The sequence below is a fragment of the Athene cunicularia genome, assembly GCF_003259725.1.
Source record: "Athene cunicularia isolate RWA chromosome 11 unlocalized genomic scaffold, athCun1 chr11_part1, whole genome shotgun sequence".
Taxonomy (NCBI): Eukaryota; Metazoa; Chordata; class Aves; order Strigiformes; family Strigidae; genus Athene; species Athene cunicularia.
The window spans coordinates 9090649-9112732 of record NW_020799113.1 but is presented as its reverse complement, the minus strand read 5'-3'; the positions used below and the strand labels follow the sequence as shown (position 1 = coordinate 9112732).

The 22084-nt window shown below is 37.9% G+C and overlaps 2 protein-coding genes across 5 annotated transcripts in view; one reads left to right on the top strand and one right to left on the bottom strand.

The window, feature by feature from the left end:
• Positions 1-22084, bottom strand: part of CEP89 (centrosomal protein 89) — a 43913-nt gene that overhangs the window by 2471 nt on the left and 19358 nt on the right. Inside the window, exons 18-19 of the mRNA XM_026856948.1 lie at positions 19386-19475; positions 5422-5591 (exon numbers count right to left, since the gene is read on the bottom strand). Of these exons, the coding sequence (XP_026712749.1) occupies positions 5422-5591; positions 19386-19475 (260 nt within the window). The remainder of the gene's footprint in view (positions 1-5421; positions 5592-19385; positions 19476-22084) is intronic.
• LOC113484290 (E3 ubiquitin-protein ligase RNF182-like) lies at positions 1651-15428 on the top strand. 4 transcript variants are annotated; one of them, XM_026856585.1, is made up of 3 exons: positions 1651-2150; positions 12231-12405; positions 13880-15428. In XM_026856585.1, the coding sequence occupies exon 3, from the start codon at positions 13896-13898 to the stop codon at positions 14610-14612; it is 717 nt and encodes a 238-aa protein (XP_026712386.1). In that variant the 5' UTR covers positions 1651-2150; positions 12231-12405; positions 13880-13895; the 3' UTR covers positions 14613-15428. The 4 variants fall into 4 exon arrangements, with proteins under 4 accessions (XP_026712386.1, XP_026712384.1, XP_026712385.1 ...); XM_026856583.1 differs by lacking the exon at positions 1651-2150 and adding an exon at positions 5599-5729; XM_026856584.1 differs by lacking the exon at positions 1651-2150 and adding an exon at positions 5599-5729 and having other exon boundaries at positions 12159-12405.

Genomic DNA, 22084 nt, shown 5'->3' with positions numbered 1-22084 from the left:
GGGCCTTTCCATTTCTGCCAAGTCTCTAAAAAGCCATTGAGAAGCAAGCTCTCACTTTTAAAACACCAAAACTGTAAGAGGACTTTTTTTTCTCACAAAGTATATTTCTCCTTGAGCCAGTGGTAAGAGTGTCTAGTAATACTAGTTGCTCAGTATATGCTTCAAAGTACTTTACAATGGCAATTATCATTATCCTCAGCTTACATTTTGGGGCATGTGAGGCATCGAGAGTAAAATTACATGACTTAGCTCCCCCAGCAAGTCTGGAGTTTCACCCATTGGTTGACTGTGGCCCTTTGTATTGTGATCTTGGAACATTTTCAGCATCTTGTTTTATTTTTAAATGAACTTTTATATCGTGATAAGGACAAGCTCCTGCTCTCTGTTGCTGCCTCTCCGATTAGAGTCTGCATGCAGTGTGCACAGCACTCATGTTCTACTATTAATACACAAGAACTTAATCTGATTTACACTTATGGTAGTGCAGAATGTTACTTGGGCTTTATTTCATCTGTGAATTTCTAAAACCAAGACTTTTTTTAAGAAATGGTTTCATTGTTAATGGTTGTATGAGCTTGAGGCAGAGAAAATTGGAATTAGAAGACGAAACTGAGTCAGAGAGTTCCGAATTGTAGTTTAATGCTGTTGGCATGCTTGAGAAATGGGATACTCATTTTCAGTCCATACATTCAGTTCAATGGCAACGATCGATTTTAGAAAAAACAGTTCAAAGAGATTAGTTTTAAAAGTATCCATGTGGTTAAAATTACTTCAGTAGCAAGGAAACAGATGCCTTCAGAAGTAGTGCTGGATCTGAATGCTTCTTGGAGGATTAATTTTTAAATAGAGCTGAGAGATGCAGACTGTAAAAGTGCTGGCTGACTTCGCTTTGGAATGAGCAGTCAAAGCATGTTGTTGTCAGGGCAGCACACTCAGCACGCTGCAGGCGCCCCTGGCCTTGCACAGGGTATGCTGCAGTCATCAGTAAGGCCTTTCAGCATGGCAGAATGTCCTGCTTCTATAGTTCAGCTGTTTGTCAGGTTCAAGAAGTGGCAATTAAGATCCAACTGGAGTTAGACAACGGAGCTTTGCCTCTGCATTTTGTTTGGTTTAAAATTCTGACCTCATCAAAATCTAAAAGTAAATACAGAAGAATAGGTTGAGGAAGGGGTGTCTTTTATTCTTGCTAGTCACAACCTCCCTGCTGTCTTAGGAACTTGTATTTTATATAGCAGCTTAGTTACCATAGCTGCTGATGGTTTGTACCTTTTTCTCAGCACTAAAATTGCCTTGCTCCTGCTTCACCGGGCAATGGCCCTCTACCCTTCTCTTAGATTTTTTTTTTTTTTTTTGGATGTCACCAGAAATTCCCTCAAGCTCCGCAAAGCGTTATTATCCTTGACTGTGACCACTGTGACATTACCTTATACAGGTCACAGGTGAATAGGTAACCGTTGTTATTCTATTGTGCCCACAGCAGCTGGTTCACCTCTTCGAACACGAGTCTTTGTCACTTGGCATTTAAAACTAGATACGTACTCAGTAGTAGATGTGTCCTGTTTCCAGATGTCTTTAGGCAAAAAGCATTAAGTTTGTTTCTTGTAAATGTAGGCTGTTGTTACTTAAGTAAAAATAAAAATTCCGCTCAACCCCTAACCTAGCCAAAACGTAAGGTTTTGTATCTTGTTGAGAGCAAGCTAAATGCCAATGCTGTACTGATGTTTGAGGACGAAAAAGTTAACAGAAACAGATTCTGAAAGCAGATTCTTCTTTACAAAAGACAGAGCTTTCTGCCCTCACTGACATAAATTAATTCAGCCATAATCTCCAAGAATCTTATCTGGGCTGCTGGAGTTAATTTTCGTTTAATCTGTAGCAGTTTACTTTAATCCTTATCATAAAGATCAACAGTTTTCTCATGGTTACACTTTTGTATGTAACCTTACAAGTAAGACAGCTCCTCTCCCTGGCCTGTGCATGGCTGGGAAGCTTTTCTACTGCTGACCCTCTTCTGAGGACAGTCTGAGGCTCATTACTGAGGCTTTCAAACCTGCAGTTAACATCCACAGTACAGCAGCTGCACTGTCTAGAAGTACTGTTCCTCTGCAGAAGACTTATGAAATACATTGTGACCTAGAAAGCTCATAAAGGTAAGTGTCCCGTGAAATAAGACAAGGCATTTATGAACCTGGTTTTCTACCCTAGAACCACATTAACAACTTGGTTTATACCTGGAACATGTGATGTATTTCATTTAAGGAAACCTATGTGATAGTGATGGCTCATAAGATCACTCTGTAAACAATACAAATGTCATTATGATTATCACCTGCCTGAAGAACAGAAAATGACACTGCTTTGTTGTTAGTTGCTTCAGGCAAAAGGTTGCTGTGAATTTCCAGTATTCTCTAGCAAAGGCTGTACAGAGCAGCTTCTAGGAAATCTGCATATCTTCAGAAGTTTTAAAAGCTTTTATTTATTGAAAGGACATATGCATTTCTGTTTGACAACCAAGTGGAAAAATTCTGTCCCCTTGGACACAGTGGGAGTTGCACAAGTAGTGCAACCCCTGATTTTTGTCACCAGATGAAAGATGATGCAGAAGGGGAGAAAATTTCAAAGGAAAGTCACCTTTGTTATGTTTTATGAGGCCCATGTTAGTTTGGATGTAGGCTTGTTAAAAACAGAATGATGAGAGAAGAAAATGAGGAAGCACATGAATATTGCTACCGTTTTAAACAAACATCACTTCTGAATATGCTGTGATCTGCAGGCAGTGCACCTCTGGGCACATCGGTGCCATCTCACATGCCGTGGCAAGAGGGTCCTGCCCTGTGACGGGTCAGGTTTGCTGTGGTCCTACTGGTGGGGCTGCTTATCTGCTGCAGCATCTCGCTGAAAGAACAGTGCTACTTCCAGATCTCAGTGGTGTCTTCCCTTGTTTTACAAGAAAACTTACCACCACCTATAGATACAATAAACGTTTATGATAAAGACTTTCATGGCAGGAGCTAAGTAAGACTTGCTATGATTTCCTAAATTCACTACTGTAAAACTAAATTCAAGAGCAAAAACAATTATGAAATTGTTTTTGAGCAATTATGAAACAAAAATGAAAAAGTTTTCTGGGATCACCCACTTAACACTTCTTTTGACTAGACTGACTGTGGTCTGTGCCTTTAAAATAGTTTAATTTGGTTTATAGTTTTCCTAAAGAGAAATTGTAACTTTAATAAAATACAAAATCAGCTATCCAAATAGTCAGCATGCCTTCACCTAAATTTTAAATTAAACTGGCTTTCTTGCTTAAAATATGACATACTGCTTCGATTTTCATTACTTAAGCACTGAAATTAGAGCATGTAATACACGAAGTAATTATTGTACCTTAATGTTTATTCAGGTGTTTTGAATTAAAACATTATCAGCTAGACAGTTTTCTGGACTGTAAATTTACTCCATGAACAAAGCTAGTGGAAATAAATGTAAATGTTTGGTACTGTCCTGGCAGTAGTGACCTCAGTTGCCAAGCTACAGATGACTAACAATATCTCAACTACAAATAATTTTCCCTTCCTTACTCCTGTGACTGTGTGGATGGAAGGGAGAGAGAAAGTAATAAGTCTTATAAAACCAGAAGTACACAAAGCTGACCAAAATACATGTTTAATTTCTGGCAGATAGGCATAACAGAGTACTTAAGTATTTGGATTACCCTGGGAAACTGTATTACCACAATACTTGAGATGCATAAAGGAACAAGAGAAAACTAGTTTATATGAACAGTATAAGCCATGGTGTTAGTTGACTTTACTGATTTTGTTTTATAAGAATAAATATATATTCTTATATAGGTATAGAATTCAGCTAACTTATCGGTAGCATTTTAATCTAGATTTTTTTAATAGTTTTTAATAGTTATTAAAGGAAGATAGTGGATGATGAGATGAACCAAAATACAGCTTGAAAGATGAACATAAAAATTACTTTTTACTTTCAGAGTTGTGTTGATTATGTTACACTCTAATAAAACCTTAAGGTTTAACTACCACCAGAGAAAGGCAGTCACCAATTACACTGTTCATTAACATAGGAGACTACAGCAATGAAAGACATCTCTTTGTGAGGTTCATCTTGTCCTTGTTGCCATAAACTATTTTTCTTCATCATCATATTGTTAAATGGACTACTATGTTGTAGTTCCAGGTGCAAATCTTGCTGCTTAAAAGTTAGTTGCAAGTATTAATTTTGTGTGGTTACTGAAGAAAAAATGAGTCACTTCAGACTGGAGAGGAAAAGGTGATTTACTGTACTGTATGGAAAGTGTAGTTGTATGACATAGCTGTGTTACATCATCTCATTTACCTACTTTGGGGCTAGAAAGGTAAATTTTTGAATGATCCATATTATGGGACTTTGCTGTTGTACACTGAAAAACTCCTCTTAATTTAACTAGCTGTTCTCAACTGTAAATAACTGTAACATAAGCCCAGAGGTATGAAAGGCACTTAATTAGTTAAAAATCCTAAATCACTATTTCCAGATAAATGTAGAGTAGTCAAAATACTATTTTTTAATGCAAATTTTATAGATTAGTGCGATGTTCAGTGTACAATTCCCAGTTACTCATACTTCTTTAATAGTACTGTATAAAGTAATGGAGAACTGTGCTGATAAAGGTAGATGGTACCAAGCCCTGTTTTTCCATTGCCTTTAAATCTATTATTTCACAATGTTAGAGGTGACTTGCAAAATGATTTCTTAATTACCTCTCTTCAGTTGTAAAAAGCTTTTCCTGTATACTGATAATGTGAATGTGCTATGAAATTTTCCACAACCAGAGGGGGAAAATACCTTTAAAGGACTCTATTTTAAAAGAATATTTCAACACTGACAGTCATAATCTTGTATAAATCTGTTAAATTATCTTTTCTTCTTTTTATTCTGTATGTAGCCAATCTAAGTCACTTACAGAACAGTAAGGTAGATTCAAAAGGAAACCCATCATATGCATACTTATTAGATTCTTTTGATTTCCTGCTGCTTTCTGAACACTGTTGAGTGGGGAGGGTAAAAGTGTTCAGCCTTTAGTAGAAGGTGCTATTAAATAATTAACATATATCTTGATGATACATAGACCTCGCAAACCATCAAAGACTAGGCTCAGATTGATATTCTTAAGAACAGCAGTAGTCATCCAGAATAAACTCCTCCTTTAAAAGCTCTTTCTTGGAGCTGGGAACCAAGAGCAGTGTTTCAGCATTTTCAGTATTGCTAAAAGATACGTGAGAAAAGATACCTGGAATATACCATGTGAGGCTCAGATGAAAAGCAAGAGCCTGCGGCTGTGTGGAGCTGCCTCCCCCCACCCCTTTTACCCATCAGATCTAATTGGATTGCTTCTGCCTCCGACTGACTTACTTATTCTGCTGCAGCACTTCATCAAGGGTTTCCTGTTTGTCTTGCAGCAGACGCTGGAGGTGCTTCATTTCTTGCTGGTACCGAGCAGTCTTCCCAGCAAATTCTTTCTCCTGCTCAGTCATCCTGAGACTGATATCGCCAAGCTTCCCAGCTGCTTTCTTCTTATACACCTGTAAGGGTTAAAGATAATAGGAAAAATGTGATTATAGGAGAAATAAGGACAACTCACTGCCAACAAAAGAAATAGCTAGTGATACTAATTTGCAGTTTAACCTTTACATCAGTGCTGCCTTGCTTAAATATGTCAGGTAGGTTGCATTATGTTCTTTTTCTTTAACTATTTGTTAATTTGAAGGTATTACACTTGTACTTTGTTCTGCTTATAAAACTTGTGTGCACAGTGAACACCAGACCATATGTTTGTCTTACAGGTGAAAAGAATTAGCTGCAAAAAAAGGGCTTGTTTTCCAAGATGCAAAGCTCCACTTTACTGCATGTGTTGCTTACCACTTGTCTAACAGTCCTATTTATCAAGTGTTTGTGTTCTGTTAGCTGGTTTGTGTACTGTGTTATCTGAACACTAAGAGGAAGAAGAGTGGCTTCGTGTTTTGATATATCTTGCTGCTTCACTTAATAGCTCCTTCTGTTCAGTGAAGCACAAGTGATTTTTTGCTTATTGGCAATAATAACCAAATGTAGTGGTCTAATCTCAAAAACAAGAAATCCTTTTTGTACAAAGGGATTTTACTTTCTGAAACAACATCCCCATTAAATTACATAAGCGCACGATGAATTGAAAAATATGGCTTGTGTATTGTTACACATTTCTACATGCTGCTTTTGACAAAAACAACAGGTATTATCCAATATTAGTTTTTTTTCTCATGATTACAAACAGAATGCTTAAACTGTTATTGTATCTGCAGAATGTGATGTTTGATATAGGCTATAGGACAGTTTTGGGATGGAAGCACCTCCTTTAATAAAACTGCCAACTACTTAGTGAAGCTTTGAAAACACTGCTATTTCTGTCTTGCTAATATAAAGTTTTCTCTGAGGTGTTACCCACTAAGGTTTCATGTTCACCTAAATCAGAGCTGAAAGTTTGAGTACACCCCTTGCAGGAGGAAAAGAAAAGGGGGGAGCATTTTAGGTATGTGCTGCAAGATATATAATCCTTTCCACAGACTGTTATCTTTTTAGCTCTTGTAAAATATGTCGTTTTGGAGTTTGATTTTCTGGAGGTAATAGGATAGTGATAAATAATATTTACGTAGAACATTAGTCATTCAGTATTTAAGGCTGACTTCCATAGAATTATTTTTTTTCCCCTAGCTTTTCCCTGTCAGTTCCAAGGAAAGAATTAGAATGCTGCAAGTTAACCAGTTACATCACTCAACTTTTTAGATTCCTGGAGAAGTCTTCAAAACAGAGTTAGATGCCTGCACTTGTAATGCCATGGTAGGATAAAGGTAAACGTGTTCCTTCTGAGCAGAGGGTTGCTTAGACCTAGCCTAGAGGAGGTGCAGAGCACAGGGTGACAGCTGAACTGTCATGTCTGTCAGTAAATGCTGCCTCCAGCTCTGGACCCAGAACCTGAAATTCCTTTTTTAGGGCAAGTGCCTATAATTATTTCAGAGGACTAGAGAGAACTTCATCTCCCTTTTAACACATAAAAAGCTGATAAGGAAAGCAGCCAATAGTATTGGTGAAATCTATTTTTTTTATCTAGTGGTCGTTGACCATCCAGCTGCTGGGAGGTCTGTGTGTGAAGCTGCCCTCTGCCCGAGACAGCTCAAGCCTGTGGCTCCCGCATATCCCGTAGCTGCCTCTGTTGGCTTGGCACGCCAGCTCTTCATTTGTCCACTGAAGCTGTGTCACGTGCAGAATGGTTACAAAATCAATGGGGCACAAAGAGCAAAAGTGCACCATCTTCTGACCTAATGATTAGGACATGAAACTAGATATGAGGGGTATGTAGTTCTGATCTTGCTCCTATGACTGATTATAACTAGATCTACTTACAATGCATAAGCTACCTCGGCAGACCTTCACCAGGATGGGTGAAGAGTGCCTAGACCCCTCCGTACTCGCCACGGGAGCCTGGCCAGGTCAGGCTGGTTCCAGACACTCCAACACACGTGGCTGCTGGCATTTGCAGATCCTTCCCAGCAGGAACAACCTTTGAGTTGTTCAAGACAACCTCCTATCAGTTTCCTCTGAAGTGAAGCAGGTAGCAGTAAACTGGTGGAGATGATGATTTTCAGGAAGCGGGTGATAACGTGTAGCTGGAAGTGGTAATATGTTCCTCTAGAGGTGAAAAGTGTTCTCTGCCCAAGGTCATGGCATCACGGGTATAGAGTAGGCACCCAAGATGTGTACCTACCTACTTGTAGCTCTTGAGTGCCTACCCAAGATGATCGTGTATGCAACAGCTGGTACTGAAGAGAACATGATTTACACTCTTCTAAAGTAGTTTCAGGAAGGTATGCTCTTGGGCACCATAATTATTTTACACTGAATTACAAATTGGAAATTGAAGCATTCTGGACAGAGAGCCAACAAAACATTATTTCTGCAAATGTAGTCTGCTGGCCACAATACATGTAATGATCAGGACCCAAGATCCTTGTTGAGGCAACAGAGCTATCTTCTGTCAGTCACGTATTGCTTTTCTGCTATCCTTTTACCAGTAAAAATTAGTATCATCCCTTCCAAAAGAGATCAAAGTCCACCATCTGAAGAAAACTGTCTCCCCGTCCCTATAAAAAGTGTAATTGTGATCCTGACAGAACAGCCCTGTAATGGGAACCCTGATGAAATTTTTCCTGGGTGCTATGGAACATTGCCAGTTGTCTCCCATGGCAACTAAAAACTTCTGAAATACATTAATTAAGATCATAGACAGTTATCTGCAGGGCTGTGTAAGAAGTCGTAGTATGGGGTGGGGGAAGTCCCTTTTTAGTAGTAGACAAGGGTGATGTTTATACCCATAACCTTCCCAGTAAAATTGGCTTGTCACAGATGAAAAGTGATAACATATATATTCAGAAGTTTTAGTGAAAGAAGGTATTTTGTCAAACAGTATTGTGGTGGTAATAGAAAAAACCATTTCCTCACAAACACTAGATTTCTGGTCTGTTAAGGGTTTGTTTCTCTATTCAGTCTCTGTGAAAAGGATGAGGAAACTTTAAAATTCAAAAGCCAAGAAAATCAAGAAAATATTCAGCTGTAGTATTATGTGCCACAGTAAATAAGCTTCCTTATTTGCAGACAGATACTGGCACATACATGAAAGGTAGATAGTTGGGAAATCAATTTAAAAGGGGAAGCTGTTTATGCTGAACTTTGTGTCCAAAGGTATGAGACAGTTGTACATGTACATGACCTGCTTGGACAAAAGATTATCTAGTATTAAATAAACAGAGCTTTTTTGTATTTGAGACAGAATATAAAATAGCACAAGAACAGGAAATTGAAATTTATATTACTTGAGTCTTACTTTATTCATGAGCACAGTGAACATAAACCACTTTGCAAACTAATCAAATATTGTGAAACAGATTTAAAGTAATTTAAAGGAATTATCTTAAAATTTAGTAGCTCACTACAGAAATCACTTTATACAGGATATTTCCTTATCTTATCTTACTCTGTTCCTCAACCTATTCTTATCTTAATCTGTTTCTTTAACCTATTTCCATCTTAATTTTCTCCTCCTACCCTAAAAAAGGGTATGATGAAGTATTCTATTCCTATATAGAACAGAACTTGCATAAATACAGGAGAAGGCTTGAGTTTACTTGTTTAATCTTCCCCGTTTTTTGAACTTGCAGGTTGAACTCGTCAAATTTAAGTATTTCTATAACCAGGAAGGCCAGAAAGTTCTTTTTAAGCAATTGGGTTTTTTCCTAGTAAAAGCAAGCTTTTGAGAGCTGAGGGAGGATTTGGCAAAGATAAATTTTCATTTTCTGAGCAACACAGCAAGTGACTTAGTTTTATTAATTTCATGAAACAGAGCACTGCTACAATAGTATGACAGATGATTAGTTCAAATATTGGGCTTGTAGCATCATTTAGGCAACATTTAGGAAATATTGCTCTGGTTAATTGCAGGTTCATCCTAAAGAGGTTCAGAAGATTTAGCCTGAAGTTTTAAAAGGTACTTAAATGTGCTAATGGTGAGTGTTTACTGTTAATTGCATTGCTTCATAACATGCCACCACTATCAGTTTTCTCTGAAGTGAAGCAGGGAGCAGTAAACAGGCTGGTGGAGATGATGATTTTCAGGAAGCAGGTGATAACGTGTAGCTGGAAGCAGTTAACATTTTCCTCTGGAGGTGAAATGAGTAGTCTGCCCAACAGAAACTTTCTATTCTTCTCAGCCTCTAGCATCAAAGTAACTTACTAAACTTTCTGATATATGCGTTTTCTTCCACCTCAAGAAGGTACCAGCAGATTTCAGATGTGGTAGGTTAATACTTTGGAAAAAATAATAATCCATTACAAAAATGTAAATTCATATATCAGTTGGCACATGCAATGTCTTATTTTAGAGACTGCACATAGATAGCATCAAGCAAATCAAATTTCTGTAGTTATTGTATAACTGAAGCGTTTTAACCACAACCAAAAACCCAAACACACAACAAAAAACCCAAACCAGTTCCATTCCTGTTAAGAATTGTAATTATGCAAAATCCTGCTGTAGAAAACATGACATTGTAGTTTGTTGTGACAAATCTGAGGTGTTAATCTAACTCATAACTTTGGTTAGTTATTAATTTGGAACTTTCTACATAAAATGTTAAGGTGATTGTAGTTTCTCTGCAAACTATCTATTTTGGCTACCAAGTGTACTTTAGAGGGGCTTAGTCTAGTCATTCTTATTCAGAAATTGTTAATCTAAATTTATTATTTGGCTTTGAAAACCCCCAAAATATTCTAGGAGGAACCTAAGCACTTCTTTTAAAGAAGACTCTGAGTTCATAAAACTGCTGTCTGTGCTTAAAAATTTTCCTTTAGGATCTTCACCTCTGAGCAGTTTGTTCTTTTTTGAAGGCTTAAGGAACCAACATGCAAAACTTAAACTGAAGTAATCATCCTTGAAGAATAGCATACAGGGAAAAAAAGAAGAATTTATATAAGCTTTGTTTAAGGGCTCATGCCTTTGCTCAACTCTGGAAATAGGCAGGGGATTTCTTAAAAGTCTTAAGAGGTGTTAACTGTTTTGCAGCTTTGGATGTTGGTTAGTTTTTGGGGTTTGTCACCATTATATGACTGTACTGCAGTGATGTGCCCAGGTTGTGTCTGGAAAACCAGAGGTCCATTTTGACTGTGAGGGAGGGGGAAAGAGCAAACCATGCTCTCCCTTTTCTGATTCTTTGGAGAACACACAGACATAATGCACTCCTCTGTTTCCCATCCACTGCTTAAATAGGACTGACTGAGACAAAAGCCACATGCCAGAGTTGAAAGCAGGTTTCTGGGGAGAGCAAAGGTGTCTTCTAGCTGCTGGTCATCCTCATAGACATCACTCAAGCTAAGCACAGAGATTTAGATGAAGCAAGGAAAAATCAATCTGTGATAGAGACAGGATCTGTTGCTAACTCTAAAGCACATTAGAGAATACCTCTAAAGTGAATACACTGCAACAGGTCAGCAGGTAGGCACTTTTAGTAGAGAAGTTTATGATGCTACCCCATATGCTCAAAACAAGCCCCACAGAGCCTGGCGGGGTAGGCACTGTGCCATCGTTCTGCCTAGGCTCCTAAGAGGACCTTGTTTCCAGGATTCATTACAGAGATCTTGGGAACAGATGACTTTGTAGCAATGATGGAAAGACAGGCTCTACTCAATGAGTGGTTCAGAAAGGCTGAGATACATGGCCAGAGTTAATGGGGATATTCACCTCTTCTCCGATTTGTAGCAGTACTTTTGTATGAGTGGCGGAGTACGCAAATAATCTACCTGTAAGTTCACAGTCATGACTGCGTAGAGGTATAAGAAAACTGAAGCAGTTTCAGACAGAAGCCAGAGTAAGGGGCATGTGTGTGTGTGTCTCCTGTGCACGTAGACCATCTCAGGTGTGTGAAAAGAAAACTTGGAGGAAAGAATACTTGTTTCTAGTGGTGTTTCCTTATCAGTAAGATGAATGCACTTCATTTCAATTTTGGCTATAACTTCTGTTTTCTATGCAAACACTGTTAACTCTGGGGAATAAGCTACCTAGTATATGTCATAGTAACCTGTACTCACAAGACTCACTTAGGGATTCTTTGTATACTTCAGCTAACATCACAAAGTCTGAAAGATCTTGAACATGTCCTGGAATTAAGGGAAAACAGGTGTTGCAGTATTATATGCTCTACTACCTGGGCACTTGCATTTCTCGGTAATTTGAGACAAAGATACGGTTGCATGTTCTATCAGATGTTATCCTGCCCAGTATTTAAAAATTCTGGAAAAAGTAGTTCCGTGGGTTTTTTTGGTTGGTTGGGTTTGCTCATAGTTTGCATGTAAGGAGAAGGACACAGCCACCCATATTGATGGTAACAGTGGGTGGGATGAATAGATGTAGGAGGGACTTACTTTAACCCCTATTCCTCTAGCACCTTTGTCTATGATAAGAATTAGGGCAGAAGAGTGAATCTGCTATTTATTCTAATCTTCTGAGTCAGAGATCTGCCTTTTTTTCAATTATGATTACAATCTCTATAAGAGACATAAAATTGAAGAGGTTTAAATAAAATTATCTGCTATTCTGTGATGGTCATGATTCAAAGAATAAATTTGTGCATCTTCTCAAGAGACAGAACTCTCCTCATCATCTCATCTCAAGTTCTATGTCAATGAGTGACATCCAGAACCTCCTGAAATTAGTGGCAGTGCTTCATTAGGTCTATTACTGTATCCAAGATTGAGACCAGGCACGGTTAGAAAATGGTCATAGAAAAATTCTGGGAAGGGTGGATCCTGTTCTTGGTAGGTACTGAATGAGTGCTTAGAATAAGCCTCAATCCAAACAGAATCACATGGCTAGATGGATGTATTATGATGACAAAATGAATATGGCATTAAGAACAAAGTATGTCTTCTAAATGCTGAATGCAAAAAAAAGCCAACAAAACAACCCACCATAAAGTTAATTGCTGTGCTGACCTTGCATTCTGAAATTGTTGGGGAGAAAAAAGGAAATATATTTTACCTTTTTTTTTATATATATATATATAAAGCTCTTCTATGCTTAGTAATTTGCTGGTTCTGTCTTGATATTTAATGCAATAGAACAGTTCAATTGCAAGGGACCTATAATGATGATGCAAAAGCTGATCTAAGTGTATAATTCTATTTTGATCATAAAAAGTTTTATGTCTCAAGGACTCTTACAATTATTGCTGACAGTATATCACTTTTAAATGCAATACAGATTATATGGATTTTATAGGTAGTTTCCTTGGCTGTGTCTTCTCCAGAGATGGAATGCAAATTAGTAAGTGCCATCTTCCCTTCCTGCCAGAAGGAACATGATTGATAGTGCCAAAACAGGGTTGAAGAAAAAAAAAAAGTAATCAATTCTAATGCTTTCTATTCCAGTCTGACAGAGCTAACCAAAAGAAACTATGTACTGAAACTGAAAACATTTTAGCAGGCCAGGCATATGCTTAGAATAAGAAAGCAAGACAGTGAAGTGTCTCTTGGATGTTCTGGCATGTTCAGACATCTCAGTGAAAAAAATGAGACTCAAGTGCACTTTACATATCTCCCTTGAGTTTTATTCACGTTCACTTGATGTGAGAATAAGGGGCAAACTCCATGTGGTTAAGGTCCATCTTTAAGGCTGACAGAACCATGGAAGCAGTTTCTTCTCTGGCTTCATTACAAAACCAGCAGTGCTTAAATTTTCAAGGGGCCCACAATGGAAAACTTTAAATTCTAACAGAGTAGAATAATCTCTGGACAGAAGAGCCATGTGTGCAGTGAGACTTAAATAAACCCACAGTCTCCAAAGCACCTTTCCCTAAATTCAGATTAAAGTTGATGGGAACATGGTGAAGAAGCAGCTCTTGTTTCACTCAAATGTGCTGGTGTGTGCAACGGGTTTACAGGAATAGAGGGATTAAGTTATGCAAGAGTTGCAGGCATTTCTGAAATGCACAGTTCCTCAACGTTCAGGTAGCATTAAAACCAAACTTTTAATGCTTTCTTTTTACCAATAACAATTTTTTATTCTAAATGCAGTATGTAACAAGATGGTAGGAGAAAAATTAAGGCCAGCCTGTTTGGTAAAATTGCATGAAAATGCAAGGAGTTACAGTTGGAGACGCTAGGTATCTTCAGTATAAAGGTTGTTTCTACCTATTTTTACTAAAACCTTATGACTGACAAAATTAATATGAAATAGAGATTCAGAATCCATGAAACAACTTGTTATAATCTGACTTCTTCTTTTTGACAGTGTGCCTAATTTAAAGATGAATAACACTTGCACTGAAGGAGAAGAAAAAGTGCCTGATGACGAACTGGAATGCAAAATCTGTTATCAGATATTTACTGTTCACAGTCGTAAACCCAAAATCTTGGATTGTCTTCACAGAATTTGTGCTAGATGTCTGACAAAAATCCTTCATATAGGAGACAGATCTCCCTGTGTTAGCTGTCCCTTTTGCCGCCATGAGACAAAGTTGCATGAAGGTGAAGTTGAAGGGCTCCCTGATGATACAAACATTATGTCCAAGCTCATATTAAAAGACAAAATAGCATGGAACTCTGACTGTAAAGAAGTAGTTTTAACACCAGAAAACTTGACTTTGAGTTCTTCCCATGGATTGTCAAACTGCTTAGTAATTACAATTGCAGAAGTACAGAGAGACTCGCCAAGGACTCCCAGTCAAAGTACTGCCTCGGATTATTCTGCTGACCATGGCACTGAGTCAGTATCGCAAAGTTCTCAGAGTCAGCTGGACCAAGATCTCTTTTCAAAGCTGTGCAAGCATGTACCCAGAATACTGGTATGGCTGCTTGGCTTTCTTTACTTTGGTTCCCTCCCTCTCGGGATCTATTTACTAGTGATTCAGAAGGTGACCCTGGGTGTTGTGTGTGTGAGTTTTGTTCCCTCCAGTCTAACTGTAGGTCTCTTGTATGGCTTCTGCCAGTGCCTCTGCGATGGAATCTGTGACTGCTCTTCATGAAGCTGATACGCAGTGTTTTATCAATTGGTAAATTTTTAACTGAACCATAAACCAATCACAAACTTTAACCTTTACAGACTGTTAAAAGTGCATATATATGACATATATGTATTTTTGTTAAAGCACAATAATTTGTGTGAATGCTGGCAAAATTGACAACATGATGCTGTGGTTTTTCTTTTACTAAAAAGATGGTGGTTACTATCACCTGATCCTGAAGTTACAGATGGTTTTAGACCACCATCTCATTAACTGTGAATAAAACAGATAGTTGAAGGGTGCTTACTGCTTAGAAAAAAAACCCTCCCTATTTTTATCAAGTACATTGTCACTAATTTTAAAAATAGATGGAGTTTAGAAATGCTGTGTATCACCTGTTAAAAAAAAAGTCCCGTTACAAGCTAGTTCAGATTTGAGTCAGATCTTTTCTGATATCAAAGGGGAATAGTTGCATTAAATATTCTGCCCGGCAATCAGATTTTTCAAAAGAGTTTTGAGTTACAAGAGTTATGAAAAAGCTTGTAGTTGAATCTTAATGGGCCAACTAACACTTTTTATGTAAGTTATTTTTCTTGATTCAATATGCCTGGAAAATTATCGGACATAAATATAAAATATCTGATATAAAAGTAGAAATGAACCCTATTTGTTTTCGTAATTAAAATACCAACATACATTTTGTTTCCTTAACACAGTTCCTGCACAAAAATTATTTTCTTTTTCTGAATATTTGTCTTTAACCTATTTGATACTGCTCTACTGTTATTTTCTAAATTTCATATGGTTGTACTGATAATCTACAAAACTTTTTGCACAGTAAATGACTTTGTAAACAAACTTTATAGTAATTGCTAACTCCCAAACTAAAATTAGGTATTTATAAAAAGAATCACTTTTAATTTGCTACCTTAAACATGCACAGTTTAAAATATGTAATAAAGCTGTGTATATAAATCAACATGGTTTTGGGTTTTATTTTAACAATAACCTGGTATTTAGCTTTCAAGACTCTCACAGTGATTCTGTGTTTAACAGATCTGCCAGATCTTAAATTGAGACTTCTCAGTGAAAAACCAAAACCACAGGATTTTTGTTCATTTACTTTCTCCAAAATAATTCATTAAAAGGAAGAACTCCAGATGAGAAGACCAGATTCACTTTTATATGCAAAGCACAAATGACCTGACTTCCAAGGGAAGTGACCTAAAGGGAATGGAATTGCCAGATTTTTGAATAAGCCCTGGCAGTAGGGTAGGTGCTGTGTGTTTCCAGTGAAGAAGGGCTGTCCCGCCTGCCTTCCTCCCCTCAAATAACATTTGCAGTGATGTGGAAGAAGCCCCAGGGAATCTTCTGACACACACACACAGTGCATCTGACCTGTAATATAATTTTGGATGAGCTTGTGCCTGCTGAGATACAGGGCAACACATGCATCAAAAGGTAAACTTAAGATCCCTGGTTATGTCTAAGAAGTAGAGAACACAGAATACATTATAGGCACTCGTACCTCACTCAAACCTGCAAGCTAGAAGCTTTTCCCTTCCCATATCCTGAGGACCATATGCTCTAATTAATATGATATAATTTGTATTTCTTATCTTGTGTCTTGCTGAAAGAGCTGAAGATGGCTAAAAGCCAATGCAACACACCCTTTTTGAAGATAAGAAGTAGTATTAACATCTCATTACCAGTAGTTATATCACCCTTACAGAAAAATGAATGCATTTTAAGTACTAGTATCACTAGAGGCAGATTACAGCTAAATACCTCCTAAATACCCTATCCTGTAATTCAGCATACAGGGAGGGCAGTTACCCAATTTGTGATTTCCTAAAGCAGCTGATAATAGTATTTCTCCATCTGATCTAATCATAGAGTAGTTTCAGTTGGAAGAGATCTTAAAGGCCATCTAACTCCACACCCCACACCCCCCGCCCTGGGCAGGGACACCTTCCACCAGCCCAGGTTGCTCACAGCCCCGTCCAGCCTGGCCTTGAACCCTGCCAGGGAGGGGGCAGCCACAGCTTCTCTGGGAAACCTCTGCCAGTGTCCACCACCCTCACAGGGAAGATTTTCTTCCTTAGATCTAATTGGAATATACCCTCTTTCAGCTTATAACCATTACCCCTCATCTTATCCATGCACTCCCTGATAGAGTCGTGTGTTCTCCCCACCATTTTACCTGTAGCCCCTTTCAGTACTGGGAGGCTGCTCTAAGGTCTCCCCGGAGCTTCTCTTCTCCAGGCTGAACACCCCCAACTCTCTCAGCCTGTCCTCACAGGGGAGCTGCTCCAGCCCCTGAGCATCTTCATGGCCTATTCTGGACCAGCGCTAGCAGGTCCATCTCCTTCTTCTGTTGGGAGACCCAGAGCTGGACACAGCACTGCAAGTGGGACCTCACAAGAGCAGAGTAGAGGGGGAGAATCCCCTCCCTCGCCCTGCTGGCCACACTTCTCTTGGTGCAGCCCAGGACAAGGTTGGCTTTCTGGGCTGCAACTGTATGTTGCTGGCTCACAGTCAGTTTTCCATCCACTCATACCCCCAGGTCCTTCTCCGCAGGGCTGCTCTCAACCCACTCCTCGCCCAGCCTGGGTTAGTGCTGGGGATTGCCCCGACCCATGTGCAGGACCTTGGCCTTGGCCTTGTTGAACCCCATGAGGTTTGCACAGGCCCACCTCTCGTGCCTGTCCAGGTCCCTCTGGATGGCACATCCCTTCCCTCCAGCGTGTGACTGCACCACACAGCTTGGTGTGTTGGCAAACTTGCTGAAGGTGCCTCGATTCCACTGTCCATGTTGCCAACAAAGATGTTACACAGCACAAATGAGTTAATCAGACTAATGAGACCTCCAACCTATCTCCTTCAAAGAAGTAGGAAGTATTTAGTCTTAAAGTAAGCTGCTGTTCAAGTTTAATGGTTGTTAAAATTGTGCATGAACTGTGGAGGCAAACAGATCTTGGAAGTGAAGAATCCTTTTGCCTTTTCATATTCACCTGAATTTTTATCAGCAGCACCTGAAAAAGCAGTGTATGCAATAGGGCCTGTCCTGCTTGAGGTACTGCATTACATACTGGGATTAAAAAAAGACTTGTGACTGAAAAGAACCAAACTAAAAACCTGACAGTGTATTTAGACCTACGATTTTTTTTTTAATATATGTAACACAAAAGAATCCCCATAACTTCCCAAAAATCACTGAAGAGAAACAACTAATAAAGCTTCTGTTTAGAAAAGTGGATTACCTGACTGGAGGTGTTTAAGAAATTAAGATGTTTTCAGCAAAGAAATGATGCTAGCTTTTATCAAAGTTAATACTGAAGTTATAACCAAGTAGTATATGATATTTTAAGGTGTTTTGTGACTGTTTAAGTCCTCTGCATTACTGGCAAAAGTTAAGAACAAAAAAGTTTTGCAAGTAGATTAGTCTTATTTTTGCTCAATAGAAAGAGCAATATTTAAGAACTTTCTTTATAGGCTGTTCTTTCTAATTTCTGTTAATGGTTGATGGGTTAAGAATTATTTTTTCATTTTATTTGGTTTTGCACTTAAAATTCACAGCATGTATTACATGTAAATATTCCTAATTTTATGCAAGTCTCTCTTCTCTCTCTTATAGTAGTCAAAGATCTATGAAATTGCAGAAAATCTGTATTTAAGAAGAATACCAGCCACTGTGTTGGTAGAGAAGATGTTTTCTGAATTTAGATAGACATGAATGAGGATGAAAAATGGCTAAAAAACATTTTATAGTTTTATTAGTAGAATTAGAAAACTTTTATGGTAGTGTTTCATGTATTTAGGTTTTTTATGAAGGGTTTCTTACAAATTGTAGCTATTTTTCAGCTTACTTCTCTCTTTACGTCTACAGTTTGGTTTGTTTCTAAACCTAATTGCTGGGCTGTGTTTACAAGGCAAGTGCTTGTAAGAAGGAGCTGGTCTCCGTTAACACACTGGTGCACATTTGTGTCATTTGATGCAGGAATACCAGCGTAGGTCTTGACTGGAAAAGTGCAGTGTATGGAGACTTTCTCCTTTAGGGTAAACTGCACAATCTTGACTTAGTATAAAACAGCTTTTGAAAGTAGTATGTGTTACTTTCTGTATCTAGAAACCAATATACCAGATAGCCTTCTCCTTCCTTTTTTGAATTTACCGTAAAAGCAATTATGGTAGTACAAAAGATGCTAAACCATGAAAGTTTCAAATGTATTTCATGCTATACACAGTTATACTGCAGTTACACACTGTGCTATGTATTTGTTTAAGAGAGTTGTACAGAAAATCCATAATATATTCTCTAATGAGGCTGGATGTTTGAACATCCTCTCAGTTTCTAAACCTCCTACCCTATGGCCATAGGAAAGTACCTGATGATCACTGTACACTTGAGAGGTGTTTTTCATTCTGCCACATCTAACTGTAATGGACTTCAAGTTGAAGCATTAGTACAGCCTCAGAAAAGTAGGAGAGAGAACAATTGAGCAACACTACAGAACAAAAATCAAATGCAAATTAAGTGTAATTTTTAATTATTTTTACAACTAGTCATGATTCTTCAGGTAATGATGTAAATGCAATGACCTGCAGACATACAGTGTACAAATACAATGGGAAAAGATACTTGTGAAAACTATGCTGATGATCTATTTTGCTTTTTAAAAGCTCTTTTAAAAATAATCTTTCATAAAAACACTGACACAGATTACCTACTGACTTTTCTCATTAAAAAAGTGAAACATGACACATAATGTTTAGCTTAGAAACACTGCTTACCTTAACTTTTTCTTCCAATCTTCCTAAGCGTACACTGCCTTCTACTATTTTGTTAAGAGCACCACGATTCTCATTTTCCAAACATTTGGCCTGCAACCATACAGTATACACGTAACTAAATGCAATCATTACTTCACACAGGGCAGACAAAATACATACACTGAGGAGGACAGAGCTATTCTGCTTTGAGCTCCAAGAGTCTGAAGAACCAAGATGGAAAAAAGAATGCTGAAACTTATTCTAATAATGTCTAATTAATAATTTGTCAACTAACTGCGAATACTATCTCACTAACAAAATAATACCCTGAAACAGTTTTATTCTGAAAGGATCATAGCTACTAATACCGTAAACCCAACCGATTCTGCATATTTTTCTACAGATGTATGTAGGTACATGTAGGGATCCCATTTGTATGAGTGAGACTCAGCCTTCTGGGTCAGATTTAATAGTCTCCTCTCAAAAGAGCCCTTGAAATTGGCAGGGGTTCAGCCAAGGAATCTGACATGTGCCTTATGAGATGCTGCTGTCTTATGACTGTTTCCATCATTTCACAAGCACCACATTCTCTCTCAGATATAGAAAGTAAATGAAACAAGAACTGCATAAGCTGTAAACAATAAGATAATTTTGAAACTATGAAGTTTCAACTGTTAAATCCACTGAAAACATTCAAGAGAAATAACCAGGTTTTAGAATCAGCAATGTCTGACCACCTCAAACTACCCATCTCTCTCCAGAGACCCATCTCCTTTCACAGAAGTAAAAATTAACTAGCATTGCTGGAGTCTGCAAGCATCATGCTCAGTCAGTGACATTTTGATTTACTCTCTGGTAGCTGAATCATACAATACAATAAAAGAATCATTTTGACAGCTGCTAACTCAGGATTACAGTTCATCATTAGTGTTGCACTATGAAAATTATTTTAACTAAATTTGTTGCTGCTCTGTTTTACCCTTTCTGGATTTATCAGTGGGCTGTCACTGTTCCTGTAATAGTAAATTTAAGACTATCCATTTATTTTTGTGGATATGTGGTTACTGCGGATTTATTTATTTATTCCTCATTAAGTAAGAATATAGGCTAATTCTTAGAGTGTTGTACCCTTTCTGCTTTCCCCATTCTTCTGGATTAAATCTTTAGTTCAATTAGTGAATTAAAAAAGAATAAGACTAGGGTAATAGCAGTAGCTGAACTGAGTAAACAAACCTGACATTACTGAATTTTGAGGTGGGGGAATGATAATACATTTTTAATTATACTTTATGCTCAGTAGTGTCTCTTCATAATCATTAAATTCAATTCTAATTAAATTTTTTTTGGTTTTTAGGCCTTCCCATTAGACAACCATATCAGATTACCTGACTACAAGATACCTGCAGTCTAACTTTCTGCCAAGGTAGGTTTTAAGTTCAGCAATTAAAAGTAGGAACAGGTTGTTCTGATTCAGCTCTACCTGGCAGCAAAGTAAACTGGTTATTTAAAGATTTTACTGATTCTAGACTATTTCAGTAGAAAAGTTTGTTTCAGAGTTTCCGTACTGTCAGCCCAGACCCAGTGAATTCATAAAAAAAAAAGCAAGACTTGGGTGCTGTTTAGTATCTAAGCCACAAAATGGAGAAACAATGGACAGCAAGTAAGTATGTGTCATCATCATAAACATACACAACAGAATGTGATCCACAAGGAAGAGATAAATCCTGTTTTGCATGACAGGACTAGCTTCTAATTGCTGGATCAGTTTATACCTGTTTGGGCTGCTTTCCACAGACCTACTCTGGTTTTCTGCACCTGCACAAAACTTGATTTTCTAGTGTACACTTTCAGGTGCAGGTTTCAGAGGGGAAGAATATGATGTCAGATACTGCACACTTGCAAAGACAGGTGATACTTACACTACCTTGTGGTAATTAAACTTCTATTAAGACATCTTTCCTTCTGAAACAGGCTTTTACTGCTAAAAGCATTCTGAACATCTACTAGGGTATTATTAAGCCAAATGGCACACCTTGTATTTAAAGGTAATTCTGGATCTCTGTGATACTTCAAATGTGGTATACTGAATAATTGAAAGTAGATGTGCCAGAGATTGAGAGAAAAGAACCAAATCCCCTAATTCCTATGAGACATTTATTGTCCCTAGTTTCACAATTCTCAAGTCCAGTTTGCAGTGGACAAGGATTTGAGTTGGGTCACCACAGTTCCTCTTCTAAAATTAGGAATTAACCACTACAGAATCTTTTTACCCAACACTAATTACAACCTTTGTCTACTACTTGAACAACAGAAGCAAAGGAAGCTTTATTTTATAACACAGTTTTGTGAAATGATTTCCAGGACCACTTTGAAGACAGAGTACCGATATGTAAAATTGAAATTGTGTCTAAGATCTTGTAAAGGAAATGAAGTGTGCCTGTAAAAAGCCCAGTAACCTCGATCCAGACACTTCCACTAAACATAAGTTGTTCCAAAGCTCTCAACCAGCCTGTCAAAATGACTGCTCACCAAAAAGGAGCAATAACGTGCATCCAAGGTAGAAGGTCCATAGAGATCACTTCAAGGATAACAGTTTACCTTTAGATTCAGAAATTTATATTAAGTTTATGATTGTGAGCTATTTTTCAATACAATTGAAGCCAACCTCTAAAATCAGGTTAAAAAAATCTTATAAACTTGATATATACCACTGCAGACCT

Excerpts from the sequence above, each read along its gene's own strand:
- LOC113484290 (XM_026856585.1), top strand. The coding sequence starts at position 13,896 with ATGAATAACACTTGCACTGAAGGAGAAGAAAAAGTGCCTGATGACGAA.